This window comes from Micrasema longulum, unplaced genomic scaffold, assembly GCF_059751315.1.
Source record: "Micrasema longulum isolate JH-2025_06_02 unplaced genomic scaffold, ASM5975131v1 h1tg000867l, whole genome shotgun sequence".
In the NCBI taxonomy this organism is placed as follows: domain Eukaryota; kingdom Metazoa; phylum Arthropoda; class Insecta; order Trichoptera; family Brachycentridae; genus Micrasema; species Micrasema longulum.
This window is the reverse complement of record NW_028278059.1, coordinates 372,501-394,532: the sequence shown is the minus strand read 5'-3', so window position 1 is coordinate 394,532 and position 22,032 is coordinate 372,501. Positions and strand designations below refer to the sequence as shown.

The 22,032-nt window shown below is 30.8% G+C and overlaps 1 protein-coding gene across 1 annotated transcript in view; it reads left to right on the top strand.

The window, feature by feature from the left end:
• The first annotated feature begins 12,421 nt into the window (after positions 1-12,421).
• LOC148278522 (uncharacterized) overlaps positions 12,422-22,032 on the top strand; it is a 48,854-nt gene continuing 39,243 nt past the window's right edge. The window contains exon 1 of the mRNA XM_088231283.1: positions 12,422-12,731. Within this exon, the coding sequence (XP_088087409.1) occupies positions 12,674-12,731 (58 nt within the window). The 5' untranslated portion in view covers positions 12,422-12,673. The remainder of the gene's footprint in view (positions 12,732-22,032) is intronic.

Below are 22,032 nucleotides of genomic sequence, written 5' to 3'. Positions count from 1 at the left end.
TTCTTGATAATCCAGAGTTTATTATAATATTTACTGAAAAAAATATTATGATAATCTTTGGTGAATTTTCTCTCGAGTCAATTTATTGCGAAATGATGTTATTTTATTTTTATATCGAAAAAGGGCTTTTAGTTAGTGAATTTTATAATCGAAATATTTCATTTAATTTAGTCTGGTTCAATTACAGTTTTATGTAATTTGGTTTCAAAAGCCATGTTGAGGATTGGACGAGGTGTGAATAATACCTCGTCCTAGGAGGAGGAAAATTTAGAGTAGACTGTATTGTTAAGAAGGAAAGCTGAGTAACTCCACTAACCTGCTGATGATGAGGCGTGATGATTGCTGGAACCTGTATGGAGCTGGCGGTCTAAATGGACGCTGGTATAGCTCGCTTGATGATAGATTAGTTGAGCACTTCACTCGTTAATGTTAGATTTTGTACTGATTATAAAATGTTTGTTCCGGCACTCACACTTAGAATTATTGCTGCATAGAGTGCGCTGGGAAATGGGAAGGACGAGTAGGTGGGTATAAATTTGGTCCGAACAAGAGTTGTCACCCGTTTTGTTGTAAACATTACTTTTCCTTTATAAACCTCCTGAAAAGTGTAGTTATGATGGCAATAAGTTTTTTTTTTCAGTATTTTTATTGTTTGATTAAAATGTAATTTTAAAGGTTTTTTTGTCAATACATCGTAATTTCCCGACGGTGCAAATTCGTATTATTATTTTTCAAATATGTATTTATTAGAAATATCACATACTACGAATACCGATAAAAATATAAAAATACCGATTAAATGGATTTATAAAAAATAATTGTATTTTCAAAATCAATATTGATTTTGCGGAAAAATGTTTTCATACATAATTTAAAATAAAAAAATGATAGAAAATATGCCCCCACAAATACACCACAAGATTAGCCTTGACGATCGTGATTTGTGAAATGTTCGACGGTTTATTTAAACGGTCACAAACGACAGTAAAAATTTAACCGAATCGTTAAGTATTAGGAGCGTGACTAATGCAATGAAGCGTTTTCGTGGGAATTGAAAATTATTTTAATATTTTTTACTCTACAGTATTTCAAATTATTTATATAAAAATAATTCATACACAATTTTAAAAAAAAGACAAAAATAATGCATAATCATTTTAAAGCTAAAAATCATATAATTCAATATGAAAAAGTTTAAGAACTCTACTTAATCTATGTTCAGGGATCAAAGGGTTCAGCTCTCAAAAACAAAATTTGTTTTCAAGAGTGAGATTCAGGACTGAAATTTCCTCGGGGAGGGATCAGAGTTGGAAACTCCTTAACGACTTTTCAATTATTTGGTTAGTAGTCTTGTAAATCAAATGTTTGTTTTTGTTTGTTCTTTTGATATATTGATTTGCTTTGTATTATTTTTTAATGACACTCTTGTATTTTATATTAATATTGTACTAAATTAAATACTTTCCAACTCAAGGGGCTTTGTGCTGGGCTGATTCGTCTTAAGAATCGTATGCGGCTTTTGTAAATTGACGAGTGACAGCATTCTCGAACCACTCGTGCGTGTAAAGTCGATCAAAAACCAGTTGAATTTATCTCGGATGATGCCCAAAAGCACTCGATATTGACAATCAAACGATCGCAAATAATGTATTTTTACTTATTTCCAATCGTCGATGTCAAAATATACATTTGAGATGTATGTTGATTAAATAAACAATAAGATTTTAAAAACTTTCAAACAAATATGTACAACACTTTCATGAGTTAGCAATTGAGTGAACAATATTTTCTAATGTTTTTGTCTCAGTAAAACAAGTTTCCTTTGTCATAAAATTATAACATTCACAAATTAACCAAAAAAAATTTGTAAGTCTTGACACTTTTTTGTTCGCCTTATAATTAAATTATCGAAAGTTTTCAAGAGTGCCAATTCGACAAAGCAATCGACATGATCACTCGACTATTGTCGAGTGAGTGACATGATGTCACATTTTTCCAGCAATATCCCGGGACGGTTCCATGGAATTGGGACTTGTGTCTCAATAAACGTTAGTAAAAGTATTTTTTTTTAATATGTAAAATAATAAAATACAAAATAAAAATTGTTTGTTCTTTTTGTCACCGAACAGGTACTTACATGTAAACAAAGGTTGTCGGATGTTCAAAAGCACTGTACAGTCCATTCAAATTCTTAATAAACTATAAATGCTATTAAATATTTGTATTTAACCACTTACCGACTTTTCTATGTCTACCGGTTTCCGGTCAAGACACCAATAAAACCAACATGCAAAACCCACTATACACCTTCACCATAGTTGTTGCAAAAAAATATTAAACTAACACAACATGCGTTTTAATAAGCGCATGCACTGATTAGGACAAACATGCACTGATTAAGTTATGAAAATATTATTTTGTTTGAGAATTAATGAAAAAAGTAGAGGAGATGGAGAGAGGGGGTAAGCTTAATAGATTTAATATGGTGACCGTTACAGTGGAACATCGTATAAGGACTATATTGGAAGTTTGTTTGATTATTGATCAAAGGAACATTATTTTTTAAAGCTTTCCTAATGTGAAATATTTGAAGAGACGAGTACGTCTCGAAACCGGTAGACATAGAAAAGTCAGTAAGTGGCTATATGCAAATATTTAATAACATTTATAAAATGTTTGACTACTACATGTAAATGCTTTAAATATTAATAATATCTTAATAAACTGAAATAAAGAGGAACTACAATTCTTGGTAACAAAGGTCTACGATGATGTATGGGAGCGAAGTATGGACTTGGAAAAACAGGGATGAAAGTAGGCTGAATGCTGTCGAAATGCGATCTCTCAGGCGAATGTGTGCTAAAACTATGTACGATGGATGCACAAATGTTGAGATCCGTACATTATGTAAGGCTGAGACAAGCATTATCGACAAAATCAAGAAAGGAGCTCTGCGCTCGTTTGGACATGTAAAACAAATGGACAGCGAGAGAACGGCTAAGAATATTTACAATGCGAATGTTGATGGATGCAGAAATAGAGGAAGACCGAGAAAAACATGGCATGACCAAATCCAACAAATACTCAAAGATGGACATGTCAAAAGTCGGAATAATCGGCGCGCGTGCATGAGAAGATGTATGAATCTAGAGGAAGCGAGATCTGTATGCAAAGATAGAGTGTTGTGGCGTTCTATCCTCTCTGCCTACCCTTACAGGGAAACGGCGTGATGGTTTGTTTGTTTGTTTTTGTTTAATAAACTGTTTATGTGTAAGTGATAAACGTTTTAAAATAAAATATTCTATTGTGCTTAAAAATACAAACCAAATTCGTATGTGGACTTGATTCGCTGACTGGGATTAACACATGAAGATAGGCTATGAAAGACTCAATCGCACTGTACTTGCCTTTAATTTCACACTTCAATAAATTAGGTACAAAATGTCATTAACTGCATCGTACCTTTTCCTGCAATTCGAGAAACCTGTGTGAATATAGTTTAACCTAATAACCAAGTTCACATGCTAATTGCTATCAAAAAGTTGAAGCCCACTATTTTATTTTATTTCCATGATCAAATACCTACAAGTTTTAATTACTCTTTGGCGTTGGCTACGGTCGCTGGCGGTTAACTTTGCTTCTGACCGCGAAGGATTTTTTGTTTTATTTTTCTTCAACCCTTGTAACCTTTTCGCTTTTACCCGCCGAGAAAACTTTCTCATTTACGTACATAAATATAAGACAATCCGTGCTACAAGATAGCTCCCGAAGGACTTAAAAATATAATTTATATTGCGAGGACTTTTTATAGCCCATAAAATAATACTGCTTTGATAACAAGTGACGTTGACAAGAGGATTAATGTGACAATTTATATTTTAAAAAATTATTCAGATGTGCATTGGCTTAGACACATAGAACGAATGGACAGGTATTTATTTTCCTCCCGCTGCATAAAAAGGTTTCTTTAAAACATGTGTCGTAAAAACACTATGATAATATGAAAATACCGTATGCAAATCGAATAAAATGAATTTCTCTTTCCGTACCCAGCGCTACATAGGGCACCGCATTTGTAAACTAGATGCAGCGTATTTCGATCATCTGTTACACAAAGGTAAAGTCATCATTCCTACACTTCAGGTGGCAGTCCAAAATGAGATATTTGCAGTGAAAACAACCTTTATATCAATCCGACCAGAAATCAAACTCAGGACCTCAAGAATGGCGGGCGAATGCGCTAGCCCAGTGGTCGGCAAACTTATAAGTCAAAAAAGCCAAAGACCAGAAGAACAAGATTTTAAATTTATTTTCGTATTAAACTGTTCCCTCTTGTAAGCCAACACACCTTATAATGGAGCAAAGATTTCAATGTTAACTCTTTATTTCAAGAGTGATTTAGGAACAATTGTGTCAACAATCTTGATCATCAAATCCATAACATTAAAAACAAGGCTCTCATGATATTATTACCTGGGAATTAGAAACAAAACCTTTTTCACTTTGCTCATATGTTTAGCCTCATATGTTGAAATTTAAACAATTCAATCTAGTTCAATATGGTGCACCTCCATGCATTTAATGACACCATTTGCAATATCCTTAATAATCCAAGAAGCAAGAGTACTAGAAGTTTGCGCTGTGTGAGGCGCACTCTAGTGGCTAAAGAGCCACACGTGGCTCACGAGCCGCGGTTTGCCGACCACTGCGCTAGCCACTTAAAATCGAGGCGGACTTATCTGCACTTGATTTTCTTATTTATATTTTTTACCTGTGAGCAGCTATCAAGCCGAAAACACCCGTCCAGAATAATGTGATAAAACGCGTGGCCAAATCCAACAAATACTTGAAGATGGACATATATTATATTACTGTATTATTTTCTTAATATGAATGCTAGAAGTCTTATGATTCATTAGCTAATCCAAGGAGCATTAAATACTGAAGCATCAAAACACCCTTTGAAATAAATACCTCAACATATGTATCTAGAATCGAACCAGAGATCTCTTGTATAGTAAGTAATAGCACTGACCTCTAAATGAGGCTGACAACTGCATAAATAACTTTTTTTAAATCGAAAAATAGTACCAACATTTAAATATTTTTTCTAATCTACTCTTAATACTATAAAAGTATTTACGGGTGGCATCAAGAGGCAAATTGTTGCGTACCTATGTATTTGATTTATCTTAGCAAGTAAATATTTATTTATTTTATTTATTTATTCAACTTTTTGTACATAATGTTATTTGTAAATTGGCGGGCTTATTGCCAAATGGAAATTTCTTCCAAATAACCAATAAAATAAAAGTTTAATTTTTATAATTCAAGTTACAGTACATATTCAATAGAAAAAAAATATTAAAAAGCTAAAAATATATAAAAAATAGAAATAAACGTATTTATTCATAAATTACCTTAAATCATAACTATTACTCGATGGGATAAAGGAAAAAAAGAGGAAAGAGAAAAAAGGAAAGGAAGAGAGATTAAGGAAGAGAAAGGAGATGTTTCTTCAGACGTGATTTAAACAGAGATAATGTAGTAACATCTTTGATGGTGGATGAGAGATGATTCCACAGTCGAGCCGCATGGACACTATATGAGTTAAAGAAGAAAGAGGAATTGTGGATGGGTATTAAGATAGTGCCTTTAGAATTAGAACGAAGGGGTAAACCATGAACTGATAAGCGTTGAAATTTTTCACGCAGGTATATAGGAGCGTTAGGACTATGAAGTATATTGAACAGAAGTGAGAGGGAGTGATAGTCTCTCAGCTGTCTAATTTTGAGCCATTTCAGTACATAGTAAGTAAATACATCATCACCATCAGATACACAATATCTAAGTAAACAATTTTTACAAAATATGGTACCAAGTAAAACTATATTAATATTTAAGGATTATTAATTCAGATAGGAGTTTGGAAAGGGAAACCAATTGAAATGCTACGTTGTCCATGTTTTGTATAATCCTCATGTGACTTTATTACACTTACGTGATCAGCATCTCCAGGGTGGGTTAGGGGTAGTCAACTGGGGTTGTTAGCATGGAGAGGTCCTAAAAGTGTTCGTGGGAACTCTGCAACCGGGGGCTGTAAATGGTCATGCCAATTTACTGCCATTCCTTAACCATCTGCAGGTTTACGAATAGAAACATAAATTAACATAGCTAATAACAGTTGACTAGAATTGAATTGCGGATTTCATGTTTTACATAATAAGTTCGGTTCTACACAAAACATTTTTAACAATGAAAAAAAAATGAAAGGATACTTTTTATTGTTCCTCTTGCAAAATATAATAAATTGTCAGCTATGTTTGTGTTATTTTGTCTCTGGGGCTGATTAACTCATTTTTAAAAATCTAATTGCTTCGGTTGCTCCATTTGTTAAAAATTTATTGTAACTTTTTTTGAAACACTGATATGTTTTGTACACTTTGTGTATTTGAACACGTGTTTTCTATTTTATTTAAAGTTTGTTTTTTCTTTTCTTTAAGTCGTTGGCCGTAATCCAAATATCATTTTATAAATATATTACAACACAGATGACGAACGTTTTAAAGAAAGAATTATAATAGTCAAAGCATTTTCAGGGCGGATGACCTGTCATTAGAAAATCTGTATTTCTTCGATTTTTCCATCTATTAATATTTTTGAAGTTAAAATTTAGAAACCTTTAATCAAAATCCCAAATTCAAGCCTCGTCTACAAATATTTGGACAAAATAAAAGCATTGTGATCTTTTAGAAATTTCATTACATGCGTACAAATACAAGTGAAAAATAAACAAAATAGGTACATTAAGAATCGGGATGTAGTCCCGTGGCTAGTGTTGCGGACAAATGGATCAAAAGTCCGGGGTTCAAACCCCACTCTACCCCGACGTGGTTTCCATTTTTCTAATAGTGAGTTATTTACAACCCGTTGAAAAAAGCAGAAATTGGGTAAATAATAAGAACGCCAACATTTCCCTTTTTTGATTTAAGAAACAATTTTTCTGTTTTTAAAATTTTTTCTTGGACCAGTTGCTTTTATTGCAACATTTGAGTTTTTCCAAATGTTTGCAGACAAAAGACTGGATTTAACCTCCTCGGGAGTTATTAAGATTAACAAATTACAACAGGGATGGAGAATACCTTAAAGAAGGGAATATGGAAGTCTAGACATTTACAGAGCTTATGATCTGTCATTGGCTGGTTTGAGTGGTCACTTTACACAGTGTGTAACATTCACCATTTGTTTATGTTTGAACATCCATATTTCTTCAACTCTTCCATTTGTTGATTTTAGTGAAGTTGAACAGCTGAAATCTTTATTGTTGTGAAGTGATTCCTGTGACTGAATTATTTGACATACTAGGCAACGCCTGAAAACAATTTTCCAATTTTTGAACATCTTCGTCATAAACTTAGAAAATGCCTAGACTTCCGTATTCCCTTATTTAAGGTATTCCTATCCCTGTTGTAATTTGTTAATCTTGAGGGGGTGAAATCCATTTTTTATCTACAAACATTTGGACAATCTCAAATATTGTAATTGATATAATTGTTTCCCATATTTTTTTTTATTTGCAAAGAAGAGATTCCATTGAATCCATAAACAAACCATTATGGATGGGTGCTTTAAGTGGTTCTTGAAATGTTTTAGCCAATCGTCCTTGTTTCAGTAAAGTAACAGTTCTTTCAGCTGTTCAGTGTCCCGGAAAACGATGTTCTTATTTTTTGTCTAACATCTTTTCCTCTTCATTTTGCTTTCTGAGCTTTATTCTGCATTAAATCTGTCACTACAGCTAGAAAAAATGTTCAAGCGAGAAATATTTAAGATAAATTTTATATTTACATATCTTCAATTCAGGCGTGGCCTAGTATGTAAAATAATTCAATTAGATAAATCTCTTTACAACAATAAAGGTTTCAGCCCCTTAACTTCACAAAAATCAACAGATAGAAGAATTGAAGAAATATGAATGTTTACATAAAGGCAAAATTATTTTTGTTTTAATAAAAAAAAATATTTTATTTTAATCAGAAAACATACAGTCATACTTAAAAAGTATTAAAAACAAAGTTTTTTAAACATATAAATACCAATTAGGTTTTCATTAATTATGTCATCATCATCATCATCATCATAAGCCGTCTCTTGTCCAATGTTGAACAAAGGCCTCCCCTTTTAGTCTCCATATTTCCCTATCCTGAGCCAACCGCATCCAACCACTTCCTGCAACTCGTCTTCTGTCATCAGACCACCTTGTCTGAGGCCTGCCGACACTTCTTCTACTCGTTCTAGGTCGCCATTCCAGAACTTTTTTGGTCCATCTAGAGTCTGTGATTCTGGCTATATGACCAGCCCAGCACCATTTCTGGTTGGCAGCCCTATGGACCACATCGGTGATCTTTATTCTCGCTCTAATCCATATATTGGTTTTTCTGACTCCCAACAAAATACCCAGCATTCTCATTTCCGTGGCTCTTTGGGTCACTGATAATTTGTTTAATTTTTTTTTTTCGTGAACACAAAAGTTTCACAGCCATATGTGAGTACAGGGAGAACACAAACATGAAAATTTTTCTTCATTAAGTAATGTGAGACTTCGGAGATTTTAGGATATATGAGAGCTTACCAAAGGCAGAAAAATTATGTAAAAGTATTAAAATTAAATGTGACAAAAAAAAAGTTAAGTAAAAAAACAAGAGTTAAACAATTAACGTTTGCGTTTTCCATGCAGGTTTCCATTTGTAACAAATGAAAATATGGAATGCACACTCTAAGCCATTCATGAACACATATATGAACGCATACATATACACCCATGCATATGCACATCTACATGCATCTACATGTAAAACATACACAAACAAATACATTACATAGGATTGATATACATTATCTTTATTATATATTCTTTCTGGCTGCAATACGCTCCCATTTGGTATACAATGATGCTCACGCTTACGCACACCTGAACGCTTACTCCCACACAAATACACACTTTTAAAACTTTATACTTACCCACATACAAAAACACACAAACACACCACTTTGTTGTATCACAATTTTATGTGTGTGATTTTTATTTAGAAACTTCGCTAGTCTGTCGTTAAACCTTATCTTTATAACCTAAAATCAATATATTGCTGCTCTTACTATAATGTGTCATTAATTTTGAAGATGTTTTTTAAATTGACCTAAATTTAAATTTACTGTCTTATATTTCACTTAAAGATTCTTCTCATCGTTTCTTTGAATCTCTTAAAATAAATATGTGTTTATGTTTTTCCCTTTTTAAAAAAAAAAAAAAATGTTATTACTATTTTATTTTATTTTTACATCTGAGTATTTTTTTCATTCTTTATTTCCATTCTTAATTCTTAATTACTCTTACAAGTTTTCTTCATTTTTAATATTATTTCCATTTGTAAATAGTCACTACAAACTACAAACCTTAAAATATTATTTTTTTTTCACTTAAATTTAAATATTTAAACAACTTTCATTTATGTTTTCTTTTTCCTTCTCTTTTTTATACTTTCATAATTAACATTAGATTTAATTGCTTTTTAATATGGAAACTTCACTGGTCCATTAGAATTAAGTCCAATTGTGTAAAATATTAAACTTTGTAACTGTACTGTATGTTTCCTGAATAAAAGAAAATAAAAAAAAAAAAATAAAAAAAAACCTTATTTAATTTGCTTTAGTTTGTTTCTGTAAAATATATAAATATATAAATAGCATGAACCACTCTAGGTGTATTCAGCAACTATTCTAAATAATCAACTTAATGAAGAATTTGTTTTTACAAATGCAACGTGCAGTTAAAAATATCTTCTCCATTATAATTTTTACAGATATGTCTGATAAATGAATTTGTGGTATAATAGTTTTTACAAATTGGCATATTAAAAAAGAGAATTTAACCTGATAAAAATTTTGAATATTACAGTGTGTAAAATGTTTACTTAAACCATCCAATGACAGGTTGTAAGCCCTGTTAATGCCTAGACTTTCATATTACCTTCTCAAAAATGTTCTATACATCTAATATTTTAATATACACATGAAATTTATTTCGCGGAATGTCGAACTAAGTATTATATATCCGCCTCATATCCAACGGTCAGCGCGTTTGCCTACCATGCGAGAGGCCTCAAGTTCAATTCACTGTCAACATTGTTGAAATGAAATATTTATTAAAAGAGGTGTTTTTATTTTCAAATATTTTTCAGTCCTTGGACTTGCACCTAAAGCGTAAGATTTTTTCAATTTATTTTTTATTATTTTTTTATCAATCCTTACGGATTATTACAATCATTTTACGAAAATAATTTATCTTTTGTATTTATACTCGGTTGTTGATAAAAATATTTTTTACGAATTTTGGAAAATTTGTCTGAGTCTTTTGTTTAGTTTTATCTGGTAGTTTATTGTATAATTTCAGTCCCTGATTTGTCTTGGTTGTCCTTGTCTCGTTTTGGAATGTTGTATTTGATATTCATATTTTATGTCTATGTTTATTACAATTTGTTTAAAGTTTTAGTTCATTGTCCACAATTATATCAATGGCTAACTTATGAATATTTTTTTAAGACTTTAGTTGAAATTGTTAATTTGCATTTAATTGTTTAGTTTTTTTAAAGGGTTCATAAGTTGGTGTTAGAAAAGGGAGGTCATATACTAGCTTCGATATTTTATTTTGCTGTCATTGTAGTCTGTTGAAGTAATTTTGTTTACCTGTTTCCCATAGTTGTTACATAAAACATATTTTAGTTTAAAAACATAGACTTCGTACATTAGATTTTTTTTTCCGTTTTTGGAACAAAGTTTTTGATTAAAAAAAAAGGCTCGATAATTTCTCAATTTTGCGAATTAAGTTGTTGATATGAATTGTCCGTGTAAATTGTCTGTCTATTGTTAGTCAACAACAATTTCAGTTAGTCGTGCATTATTTACGTGAGCATCTACTTTATGTCATTTTTTTCTAGATTAAAAATGACAAGCTACAAGTACAAGCTTTCTGCATCAAATATTTTTTTATAAAAAAGAGTGTATTATTTAATAACGTTTTCCCCTGGCATACATCTGAAGATTTCTTTTTCGTCCTTAAATCATTTGGACATTACCTTTATAAGAAGAAAAATCTTTAAGACCTGCTACAGCTGGTATACCAATGCCGAACCGAATCCTCCATTAGCTGCGAAAAATTAATTATAATTTTTTTTTATGTTATAAGCAAGATAGAAAATACAGTAACTTCTATAATATGCATATTAAAAAAAAACAATTTCATTTAATTGCCTCTCTTATTTATAAACATGTTTTATCAATAATAATATATTGCGCAAGTTTAAAAAATTGTAGGAAATTACTGGGTTAATTCATACAGAGTTTGTTTCTTATTTTGGCTTCTCCATTATTTACTGTTTAATTTTTTTTTTATTTATTTAGATAACAAATAGAAGTATACAATATTACTAGGTACTAAATGCATTTTTTTCTGAAGATTTTTTGATTGGATCGGGTTGTAGTCCCGCGACTAGTGTCACGGACTCATGTATCAGAGACTCGAGGTTCGAACCCACTCTGGCTCAACTTGATTCCCATTTTATAAATTGAATTATTTGCAACTCGTATAAAATGGCCTCTAAAATTTAAATACTAGTGTGAACGTGTTTTTTTTAATGCAAAAAAAAACAAAAATATTACACTTTAATACAAAACATATTTCTATATAGCAATGTTGACTGTCATATTATTTGTCAGCAATGACTTAAAATAAGGCATAAACGTATTTTTTTAAATACACTAATTGTAAAAATGCAATTTCGTGGCATTTGTAATAATGTTAAATAAAAATATGGGATATCTTATTATCCTAATTAAAAAAAAAAAAATTATCGTTTATTGAGAAGTCTTTTTTAATTAACATGATGCTTTTACATTTAAGTGCATTAAAGGCATTTTCCTTTATTGTGGTTTTTGTGTTAATTCTTGTTATTTTTAAATGTAGCGTGTCGAGTGACGATATGAATTTCTGTATTATTATGCTACAAGAGCCTCAAATAAATTAGGCAAAAAAATATCTTAAATATTTATATAGTTTTAAGACGCAAAAAAATATTTTATAAATTACTACATTTAAGTCTAAAATATCCGTAGAACGTGAATAAATTATCCTCTCGGGCTCCGTTGCAATTTATTATCACACATCGATTCTGACGGGGTTGATAAAGTATGTAACATTATAGTAATCATATGCAATCGTCGTAAAATGATAAAAAATCTATCATTTACTCTATCGTTTGATCCGGAGAGCATAAAGACAAGGCGCATGCGTATTGCACTCTGCACAATAACCTCTAGTGACAAACCAGAAAGGGTGGTCTGGTAGTCTTTCCTTACCCCTGGTAGCGTTCGGTCATATGTGATCTTTAAATAAGGCACGCCCACAAACTCTCGATATCTCTTTGTTTCCGTAAATGCATCTCGCGAAAGAAAATATAAACTTTAAGAAATAAAATGAAAATCCCTTGTTAAAGTGTAAAAATGTTTTTGTTTGTGTTTTGAACGATGTTTAAGTTAGTTTTAATAATCCAGAAGTGATTATTTGTTATTTATTTTATATTTAAAGTTTATAAGTGTGAAAATGTTTTTTATTCATTGAACAATGTTTTCGATAACTTCACTCTGGATTTTGTTCATCACAGCGATGATTTTAGAACTCGGTAAGGACTTTAAATTATTTTTTGAACACTGATTCACAAGACAAAATATTTTTTGAAAGACTGAGGGAAATGTTTATTTAAGACGCGTGAGTTAAATTTTAAAGTATTTGATTTTTATTTTCTGATTCTCGATAAGTTTATCTTTTACATAGAAGTTAAGATTTCATAGCAACGAAGAGAAAGTAACAAAATTGAAGCAATTTTGCTTTTTTGGCAAATTATTTTCCGAAATATTATATTTTTAAAACAATGCATTTCAACAATTTTTTTAACTGAATTCTAACAGTTTTTTATTTATATTTAAATGTGAGATTATTTGACTCTTGAAACCATAGTAAAGTGACTTCAGAAAAAAATATTAAAATTAATGTCCAGAATGTGTGAATAAGTCGATTCGTCACACAACATGGAATTCTTTGAGATAGATAGATCTTCCGGCTATTAATACATATCTTCTCGATTAACACAGGTGGGATAAAAATGAATTGGCATGCGTAATCCCGAAGTCTTATTTGTATGTTGATCAGGTTTAAACATATATTGTTTACCATTATTTTATTACCTTTGTCATTGCTCCATAGTTTTATGTTCTTTTTGTTCAGTTTTTTTTTACATCTGTTTCTTCATATATCTTTTGTAATAAGCTTAGGTTGTAAATAAAATAAATGAATATTCAAATTATTGAGTTGAGCTGTGGTCCCGTGGCTAGGTGTCGACGACTCTTAATCAGGAGATCCGAGATTCGAACATTTTCTAACACGGATTTTTACAGCTAAAAAAAAAACAATATTCTGTTAAATCAAATGAAAAAAAATGAATATTTTCAAATAAAAAATCAAAATTATTATTTATTTTACTTTATATTTTTAGATAGTAAAAAAAACAATACCATTAGTAAAAAAAAACTTTATTTCAGCAATATTTTGCAAAATATAGGATTGAAGTAAGATACAATTAATAGATATGTTCATATAATTTTAATTAAAGTAAAAAAAACACTATTTTAGTCACGCACGAAGCACGGACAATAATCGATTGCGTGGCGCGCCGCGGCAACACGAAATATTATTTTTCCCGTTTTGGATGAAACCGACCGCATTACAGCTGCGCTACTTTGCGCGGTTTTCCATACAAAATGTCGTTGCGAATCATTAGTTTAATACCAATTGTTCATTTGAAATGAATGTGGAATATTTTCTTAAGTATAAAACATTAAAAAATGTTTGAATATACCAAAAAAGTTGCCATAATTCCTTTGGTAAGTTCAGTATCATCGGCCTCGTAGTGTAGTGGTCGGCGCGTTTGCTTACCATGCAAGGGAATCGGGTTCGATTCCCGACATGATTGACATGAAATATTTATTTAAGAAGGTATTTTTACTCTAGAATATTTCATTGTCCCTGGACTAGCATCTGAAGCGTACGACTGATCATCCTACCTCCATGTAACTAAAATGATCAAGATATGCTGCGATTGCTGTACCAATACAATGCCCTATTCAATATTAGGTACGGAAATGGAATGATGATGATGGAATTTAGAAAACAAAATATTTTTTGTTACCACAGGAATCAATTCAGGTTTTTAAGGGTTCATAGTACATTTTTCACTGAATATGAAATTTTTGCTTTTCACATTCTTCAACACAATCAAATAATTTATATTTTTATGACTCTTCTCAAACTAACATTAAAAATAGATACAATTTGCATTCCAATTATTAACCGGGCTTGTTTTTCAATAGCTGTTCTATAAAAATTATAATGAAGTAGTATTAAAGCGGGGTTATAATATTTAACCTCCGCGTGTCCGCGACATTACCACGAGACTACTCGTGCAACCGGGTTTAAATTTATCTGTGCTCTAAATTAAAATATCTTACAATATTTGAGTTTGTAGACTTTACTGGATTTTACCCCCTTGGGAGTCATTAAGATAAACAAATAACAACAGGGATAGAGAAAAACCAGACAATGACAGGTCATAAGCCCTGTAAATGCATAGACTTTCATATTCCCTTTATAAATAAATCATTAAACATAGATTTATTTGCAAATAATCTTACTGACGTACGGCGTTTGCTTTTGAAATTATTCGTAGTATTTTTTCTTTTCTTTTGGATTTATATTAAATTACTATTCATTTTACGTTCGAGAATCTTTTTTAACTTACTGTGATGCTACTTGTGAAAACTTGTAATTGGCTTATTTGTTATTTGTTTTGTTATATATTTGAGATAATTAAAGCTGTTGGTTATCCAAATAAATCAAATCAAATAAAATAAAATAAAGGTATTATAAAAAAATAGGAGGGGGTGAAATCCAGTCTTTATTATTATTATTATAAATTATAAAAAACATTTTAGAAAAGAGATACAGAAGTCTAGGCATCTACAGAGCTTATGTGGTCACTTTAAAACTAACATTCACCATTCTGCTCATATTTGAACATCTGTATTCTCTCGATTCTTCCATTTTTTATCTTTGTGAAATAAAAGAGCCGGTACTTTAATGATGCGAATGAGATTCATCTGACCGTACGAAGGAACACAAATCCGTTAGGATAAAAATTCAACAATATTTTGAGTTTGTCCCAATTTTCAAACATATAACAACAAAGATGAAAAACATTTTAGAGAAGGTAATATATAAGTCAAGGCATCTACAGGGCTTATTGACTGGCTAAAGTGGCCACTTTACATACTGTGTAACATTCACCATTCTGCACATATTTAAACATCTATCTTACTTCAATTCTTTCATTTGTCAATGTTTGTGAAGTAAAAGAGCTAAAACCTTTATTTATACGGGTGAGATTCATCTTATATAATTATTTTACCTACATGTTACACAGTGTGTGAAGTGGCTACTTAAATCAGCCAATGATAGGTCATAAACCCCGTAGATGCCTAGACTTCTTTATTATTTTCTCTAAAATGTTCTTCATATCTGTTGTAATGTGTTCATATAAACAGCTCCCCAGGGAGTTGAACTCAGTCCCTGTCTACAAAGATTTGGACAAACTCAATATATTGTTTTTAAATTCTAACCTGTTTTTTCATGTTTTACATCATGCATTTTAGTTTTTGATCAAATCTTGTATAATTTAATAATTTTTTTCTGTTCATTTACTAATTTGATTATTTGTGTTTAATTTTAAAGTACGTTAGCACTTTTTGTTTTTAATAAATGCCCCTTGGGAGTTAAAGAACAAGATAAATAAATAAAATGACAAAGTAGATGATTTTCAACTCAGAGTGGAAATAAATTCACGACGCGTTCGTTTTTCTTGCTTGAGGTCCTAAGTTCGATTTCTGGCAGAATGGATATGAAATATTTGACAATGTTTGAGTATGTCCAAATGCTTGCAGACTGGCTGGATTTCCTCCCTAGGGAGTTGTTCATATTAAAATTCATTTCAACAGAGAGGGAAAATATTTTTGAGAAGGGGAATATGGAAGGAACAACTCAGTGACAGTCAATAAATGGTTTTTAACTTTTCCCACAGTCCCAAATAACATCAACAAAGATGACGGGCATAAATTCAACTCAACGTGGTTCCCAGTTCTACATACTACAACAATGAATAAAAATATGCCTACAACTGACTGCGACACGGTTCAAATTACTAGTACTTAAACACACACTTTTTGTTTACAAAACACTCAGCTTACCCTGAAGATGGCTCCTGCAATAGTAGCCGAAAAGTCGGAACAAATCCAACACACACGGTATCACCCAAAAAAGAAACATGTTGACATTTAAATAATGTTTTTAAAGGGGTGATTAAAATAATGTTTTATGGAGTGTAGTGTCTAGTGCAGTGCCTTATGCTCTTTTTAAAGCTGACAAGGAAGCTTATTAAAATTCTGATGAGTTCAATCACAAACTTTTTCAATAAACTCTGATTGGGAAAAGCTTGAAAAGTTAAGTAAAAAACGGTCAATAAGATGCCTTTAAACTTAAAAGTCCTGGTCCAGAATGATAGACTTCCAATTAATTTAATGCAGCCTTCCTGCATCTTCCTCCCCCTTCTCTCGTTTCTTACCCTCTACCCTTGGTTCTTCTGCTAATCGCTTTCAGTTCTCTTGAGTGTAGTTACTGAATCGTAAAACGAGTCTTGACAACTTTAGCATCCTGGATTTTATCACAAAGAATGTTGAAAAGAACTATTGAAAATTCTAGCAATTAAAAAGAAAGCCATTTAAATTTGAAAGTTAAAATTGTTGACGTAAGTTCATTTTGATTTATTGTAGATATAAAAGAGGAGTGATATTTAAAAAAAACATGAAAAGCAATTAAAACGTGACAAAATAATACATAATCAAATCGGGTCGTGGTCCCGTGGCAAGTGTTGTAGGCTCTCGGATCAGAGGTCCGAGGTTAGAATCTCACTCTACCCCAACTTGATTTCTATTTTTTAATAGTGACTTTTTTGCAACTCATTGAAAATGGGCACCTATTTTGCAATGACAATAAATTATGAGAATAGTAATATTGATTTAAAAAAAAAACATTATAATAATTTATATTCATATTTATCAAACAACGTTTTTTAAAAGGGTTTATTCGAAAAAAATATCATTATTTCCCTTTCCACATCCCGTGGTGCATAGTGCACTGTATTGGTAAACCAAGTGCAGAGTATTTCATTAATCTGTTTAATAAAGGTAATCTTATCAGTCCTATACTTCAGGTACAAGTCCAGACACAATAAAATATTGAGTTTAAACAAACTTTAAAATCTATATATCACGTTCATCTTAACAGAAATCGAATCCAGGACCTCAAGAATGGTAGGCAAATGCATCAACCACTACAAAACGTGGCAGTCTTATCTCTACTCAATTTACATATTGCAGGATTTTACCTTTAACCAGCCATCGAGTCAGTTCTGGTTCTATTTCACACACAGAACTGTATTTTTCTTCGGCCTGAACACAATAGATGTTTTAATTTGAGTGCTCGTGTTAACTCAATTAATATTTAATAGACAATTTTTCATTTTGTATTTGTTTACGATTTACGGTTACGATTTCATGTAAATATAATTATTTTTATAATAAATGTACCAGATCTGAAGAAGACGCAAAACCAACGAAACCGGTTTTTTTACTCGTTATTCCAAATTAATTAATTTATTTAAAAATTAAAGTCTGGATTACTAATCTATTCCTGGAATAAATTAAAAATAAAAATTATGCCAAAACGATAATATTACCAAAAGTCCGAATTCGTCTTTTCTGATCTAAGTATTCAGAAGTGTTCCCGATTTAATATTTTTCCAACGTCGAAATTCTTCAAAAAAATACAATGTCAACAGATGAAAGAATTGAAGGAATATAGAGGTTCAAATATAGACAGAATAGTGAATGTTACACAGTGTGTAAAGTATATTACCTTCTCATAAATGTTCTTCATCTCTGTTGTAATATGTGAATTTAATGTAATGCTAAGATCCTTTATTGACAAAACCATTGGAAGGGAAATATCTTTTAGTTTGTACTTGTTTTTTTTTTTTTTATCATTTTAAATTTTCACAAAATTATAATTTATGCAAAGTTGCTTTGACTATCCAACTAAGTTTATTTACCTCGTTCGAAAACAGTAAAAAAATATATAAAAACTGTTATCAATATATGGAAACAGACATAAAAGTAGTAAAAGTCGGAGTCAAAACATAGTAAAAAATTTAGTAAAAACTTTTAAAAATGTACAAAAAACATTAAAATATAAGAAAAACATTTTTACAACGTAGTGAAAACAAAGTTATAAATGTAGTGAAAACATTGCAAAAAACATTATTGAAAAAAAAAATTAAAATAGTATTTTAAAACCCAGCAAAACGCGAAGTAAAGAAATAATACATAATTAGAAACATATTTAAAGTCGTAGTAAAAAAAAAAATATTTGTGTATGGCAAAAAGCATATTTAAAAAAACAAAAGTCAAAATACCGAGTAAAAAGAAAAACTGTAAAGGGTTCTTTCGTCACGAAAAAGATATTTTTTTACATTGTCAATAAATAAGTTGAAGACAATTGATGTTACACCATTCATTAAAACAGTAAATATCCTGTTGAAAAAAAACAATCAATGGGCAATTCGATAAGTGTAAGTATCTTGTTATCATCAGCAAAAAGCCAAAACTTTGTATCTTGAAAAACACTGGTAATATCATGTTTAGTAAAAGTATTATAATAATCTAATATTACTTAAAATGATAAACAAAATTGGAAAAAAAATATCATTTTAAAACAACCATTATAAATCTACCCAAGGGTAATACGAAAGAACGGCCATGTTCATATTTATCACGGCTCATTTTTTCCACCCCTCCAAATAGATCACTTCTTGCGCATCCCTCATCTCTGAAGACAGCTGTTTTTGCAACTGGAGGGTGAAAACACTTTACTCTACGCCCAGTTTATTTATTACACCCCCGGCGTGAGACGTCATATTTTTATACGATTAACCCTTAAGTTTTCTCTTCGAAAAACGATTTATTTAAATTAAAGTAACATGTTTATAAATGAATAAGAGCAAGTCAACCAAATATAAGAAAAATAATTTATAAAATAAAATAATAAACTATTTAAATGCATTGGAAGGGTTGTATTAAAAATCAATAGTAGCAATGTTCTGTGCAGTTTTTCGAAACTTCATCGTGATAGAGCAAATGCAAACATGTTTCTAAAATAGGCCACAGCAGGATCATAAAAATTTAGCAACTCTGGGGCGAACCGACAGAAGAGCATACTGACAAATAGATAAGGTTTTGAACTCACTCCCTTAAATTTTACCGTCAAACAGCAATTTTGTTATGTCGAATCATACAAAATATTAATGACCGGCCGAAACAAGATTTTCAGCCAAAGCTGAATCCGAAACCGAATTTTGGCTTGTGTTCTAGTTTTGGCCGAAATCGAAAATTATTTTAATTAGTTAAAAGTCACTTGAAAACGCCCAAAATAAGACGAAAACCTAACGAGTTCATTAAAATAAGTTTTAAATAAAATATTCAATTAAATGAAAGATATAAATTATAATTGCTTGTGTAATTCAATTTATTTTACTGTGTATTTTTATTGTTAATAGTTAAAGTGGACCCGACAGATATTGTCCTGCTCGAACATTGGCTTGCCTCCTATAAGCTGGTTGAACAAACATTTTTTCGTAAATAAGGACACACGTTATTTATTTCGGACTTTTTTGAGCTATTTATAAATTTGTAATAAGGGTTAGTTTTTCGTTTTACCTACTTATGTAATTGATTAAGAGTCCTCGTCGTGCTCAAATCGATGCCATGTCTTTCTCGGTCTTCTTGTCTTTCTGTATCCGATAACATTCGAATTGTAAATACTTATAGCCGTTCTTTCGCCGTCCATTCGTTTTACATGTCCAAACCAACGCAGAGCTCCTTTCTTTCGACGATAATGCTTATCTCAACATTTCATAATGTTACTTGGATTTTTCTCCTTCTTCTTAAACAATTTTTTTTCTGTGCCCAACAAGTATTTATTATTTAGTAGTATTTTTTTTTTCAATCGATAAGTAAATGTAAAACAAAGGAATTACAAAAATTTTAATCCAGTATTTATTATATTTTTACAGAGATATGAAATATACAAGTTGCAATGTGTACTGGCTTCACATTACCGGGAAGGCAGAATAAATGAACATTTTGTGTCTTTTGCTACAAATCAAACCCCATATTTCAAGATTTTTACCCGAAAGTAGTCATCGAGTTAAAAACTCTCTTTCAGTGTTTTTTTATATTAAGGCAATCCACCCTAAGAAGGATCTGGTTCCATTAGGTCAAAATCGGAAAACAATGACGATAGAAAGAATAATTAATCAATTTAACTAGGTCAAAGTTATTGGGTAGCCATAATAAAAAACATACGTTTTATTACTCGAGAAAAAATATAATAAAAAAACACATTTTTCATCAAATCGTAAAAACCCTTCCAAAAACTGCCAGGAAGTCGTTTTTATATGGCCTCATTCAATTTTACATCCAAAAAATTCGTATTTTTGTTTTTATGGTGACAGAATAAAACCTTTACGAAAATAATAAAAACAAAGCAATTTTTTTTAATCATTCATTCCTTCAGGACACAAAAAAACTGTTTTTATCGAAGTATGGTTTGAATTGTGATATTATTTTTTCTATTTTATTTTTATTGAATTTCTTAGCATTTTGATAATTTCCAAATGCTTTTCGAAAAGGCTAGATTTAACTTCCAATAGAGTTATTTACATTTAAATTTATTGCAACAGAGAAGAGAAACATTTTTGAGATGAGAAAGTGAACTTTTAGGCTTTTACAGGTCGTGTAGCTGGTTTTGGCGACTACTTTACACACTGTGTAACAATTACTATTCTGTCTATCTTTAAACATCCATGTTTTCTCAAATTGTCCATCTGTTGACTTATGTGAAGTAGAAAATCTGTAGTCTTTATTAATTGTTGGATAAAAAGATTTCCATATTAATTTTCGAATTCTACACAATCGTATTACTTCAACAAGATTAATCGCATTCACATCAATAAAAGTTTCAGCTCATTTACTTTACAAACGTCAAGCATTTGTTTTCCCACTAAACTTGGTTTAAATGAAGTATGTAATTAAAATTAAAATAAAAATACGGCGTTTTTCACCTGCTTTTTATTAATTAAATTACAGACCGGTTTCGGAACTACACGTGCTACGTTTAATTCATTACTATTATGCCTCGATAAAGGAGAACGTTTGGCTTTAAAACAAGTTGATAATTGAATAAATATTAATTCGATAAATTTTGAATCTTTTTATTTAATTTTAATATTGATTTTTATTTAAATCAATTGTATATTGAGTGCCCGAATAATTGTAGACAGACTAGATTTTTTCCCTCGGGAGTTATTAAGATCTTAATATGTTGCAACAGAGAAGGAAAATATTTTAGAGAAGGAACAATGAAAGTCTAGGCATTTACAGGGTTCATGACCTGTCATTGGCTGATTTCAATGGCCACTTTACACATGGACTTTATGAAGATTTGTGTCAAAGTCAAGAATAATTGGCATAATCATTTGGTGTCGACATAAGTTGTGTTCTTTTTTTCCAAATGAAAAAAACAAAACATTACAGCTTGCCTATCACAAACCGTACACCGCATCTGAAGATATAAGTCTCTTTGAAGGTGCCCACATATACAGAAAAAATGTTCGTTACTGAACAAGAATAGCTACCAAAAGAAGCTCTCTGTAATCTGGTAGTCTTAGCATATTTTTGCTGAAAATAAGAAATCTAAAAATA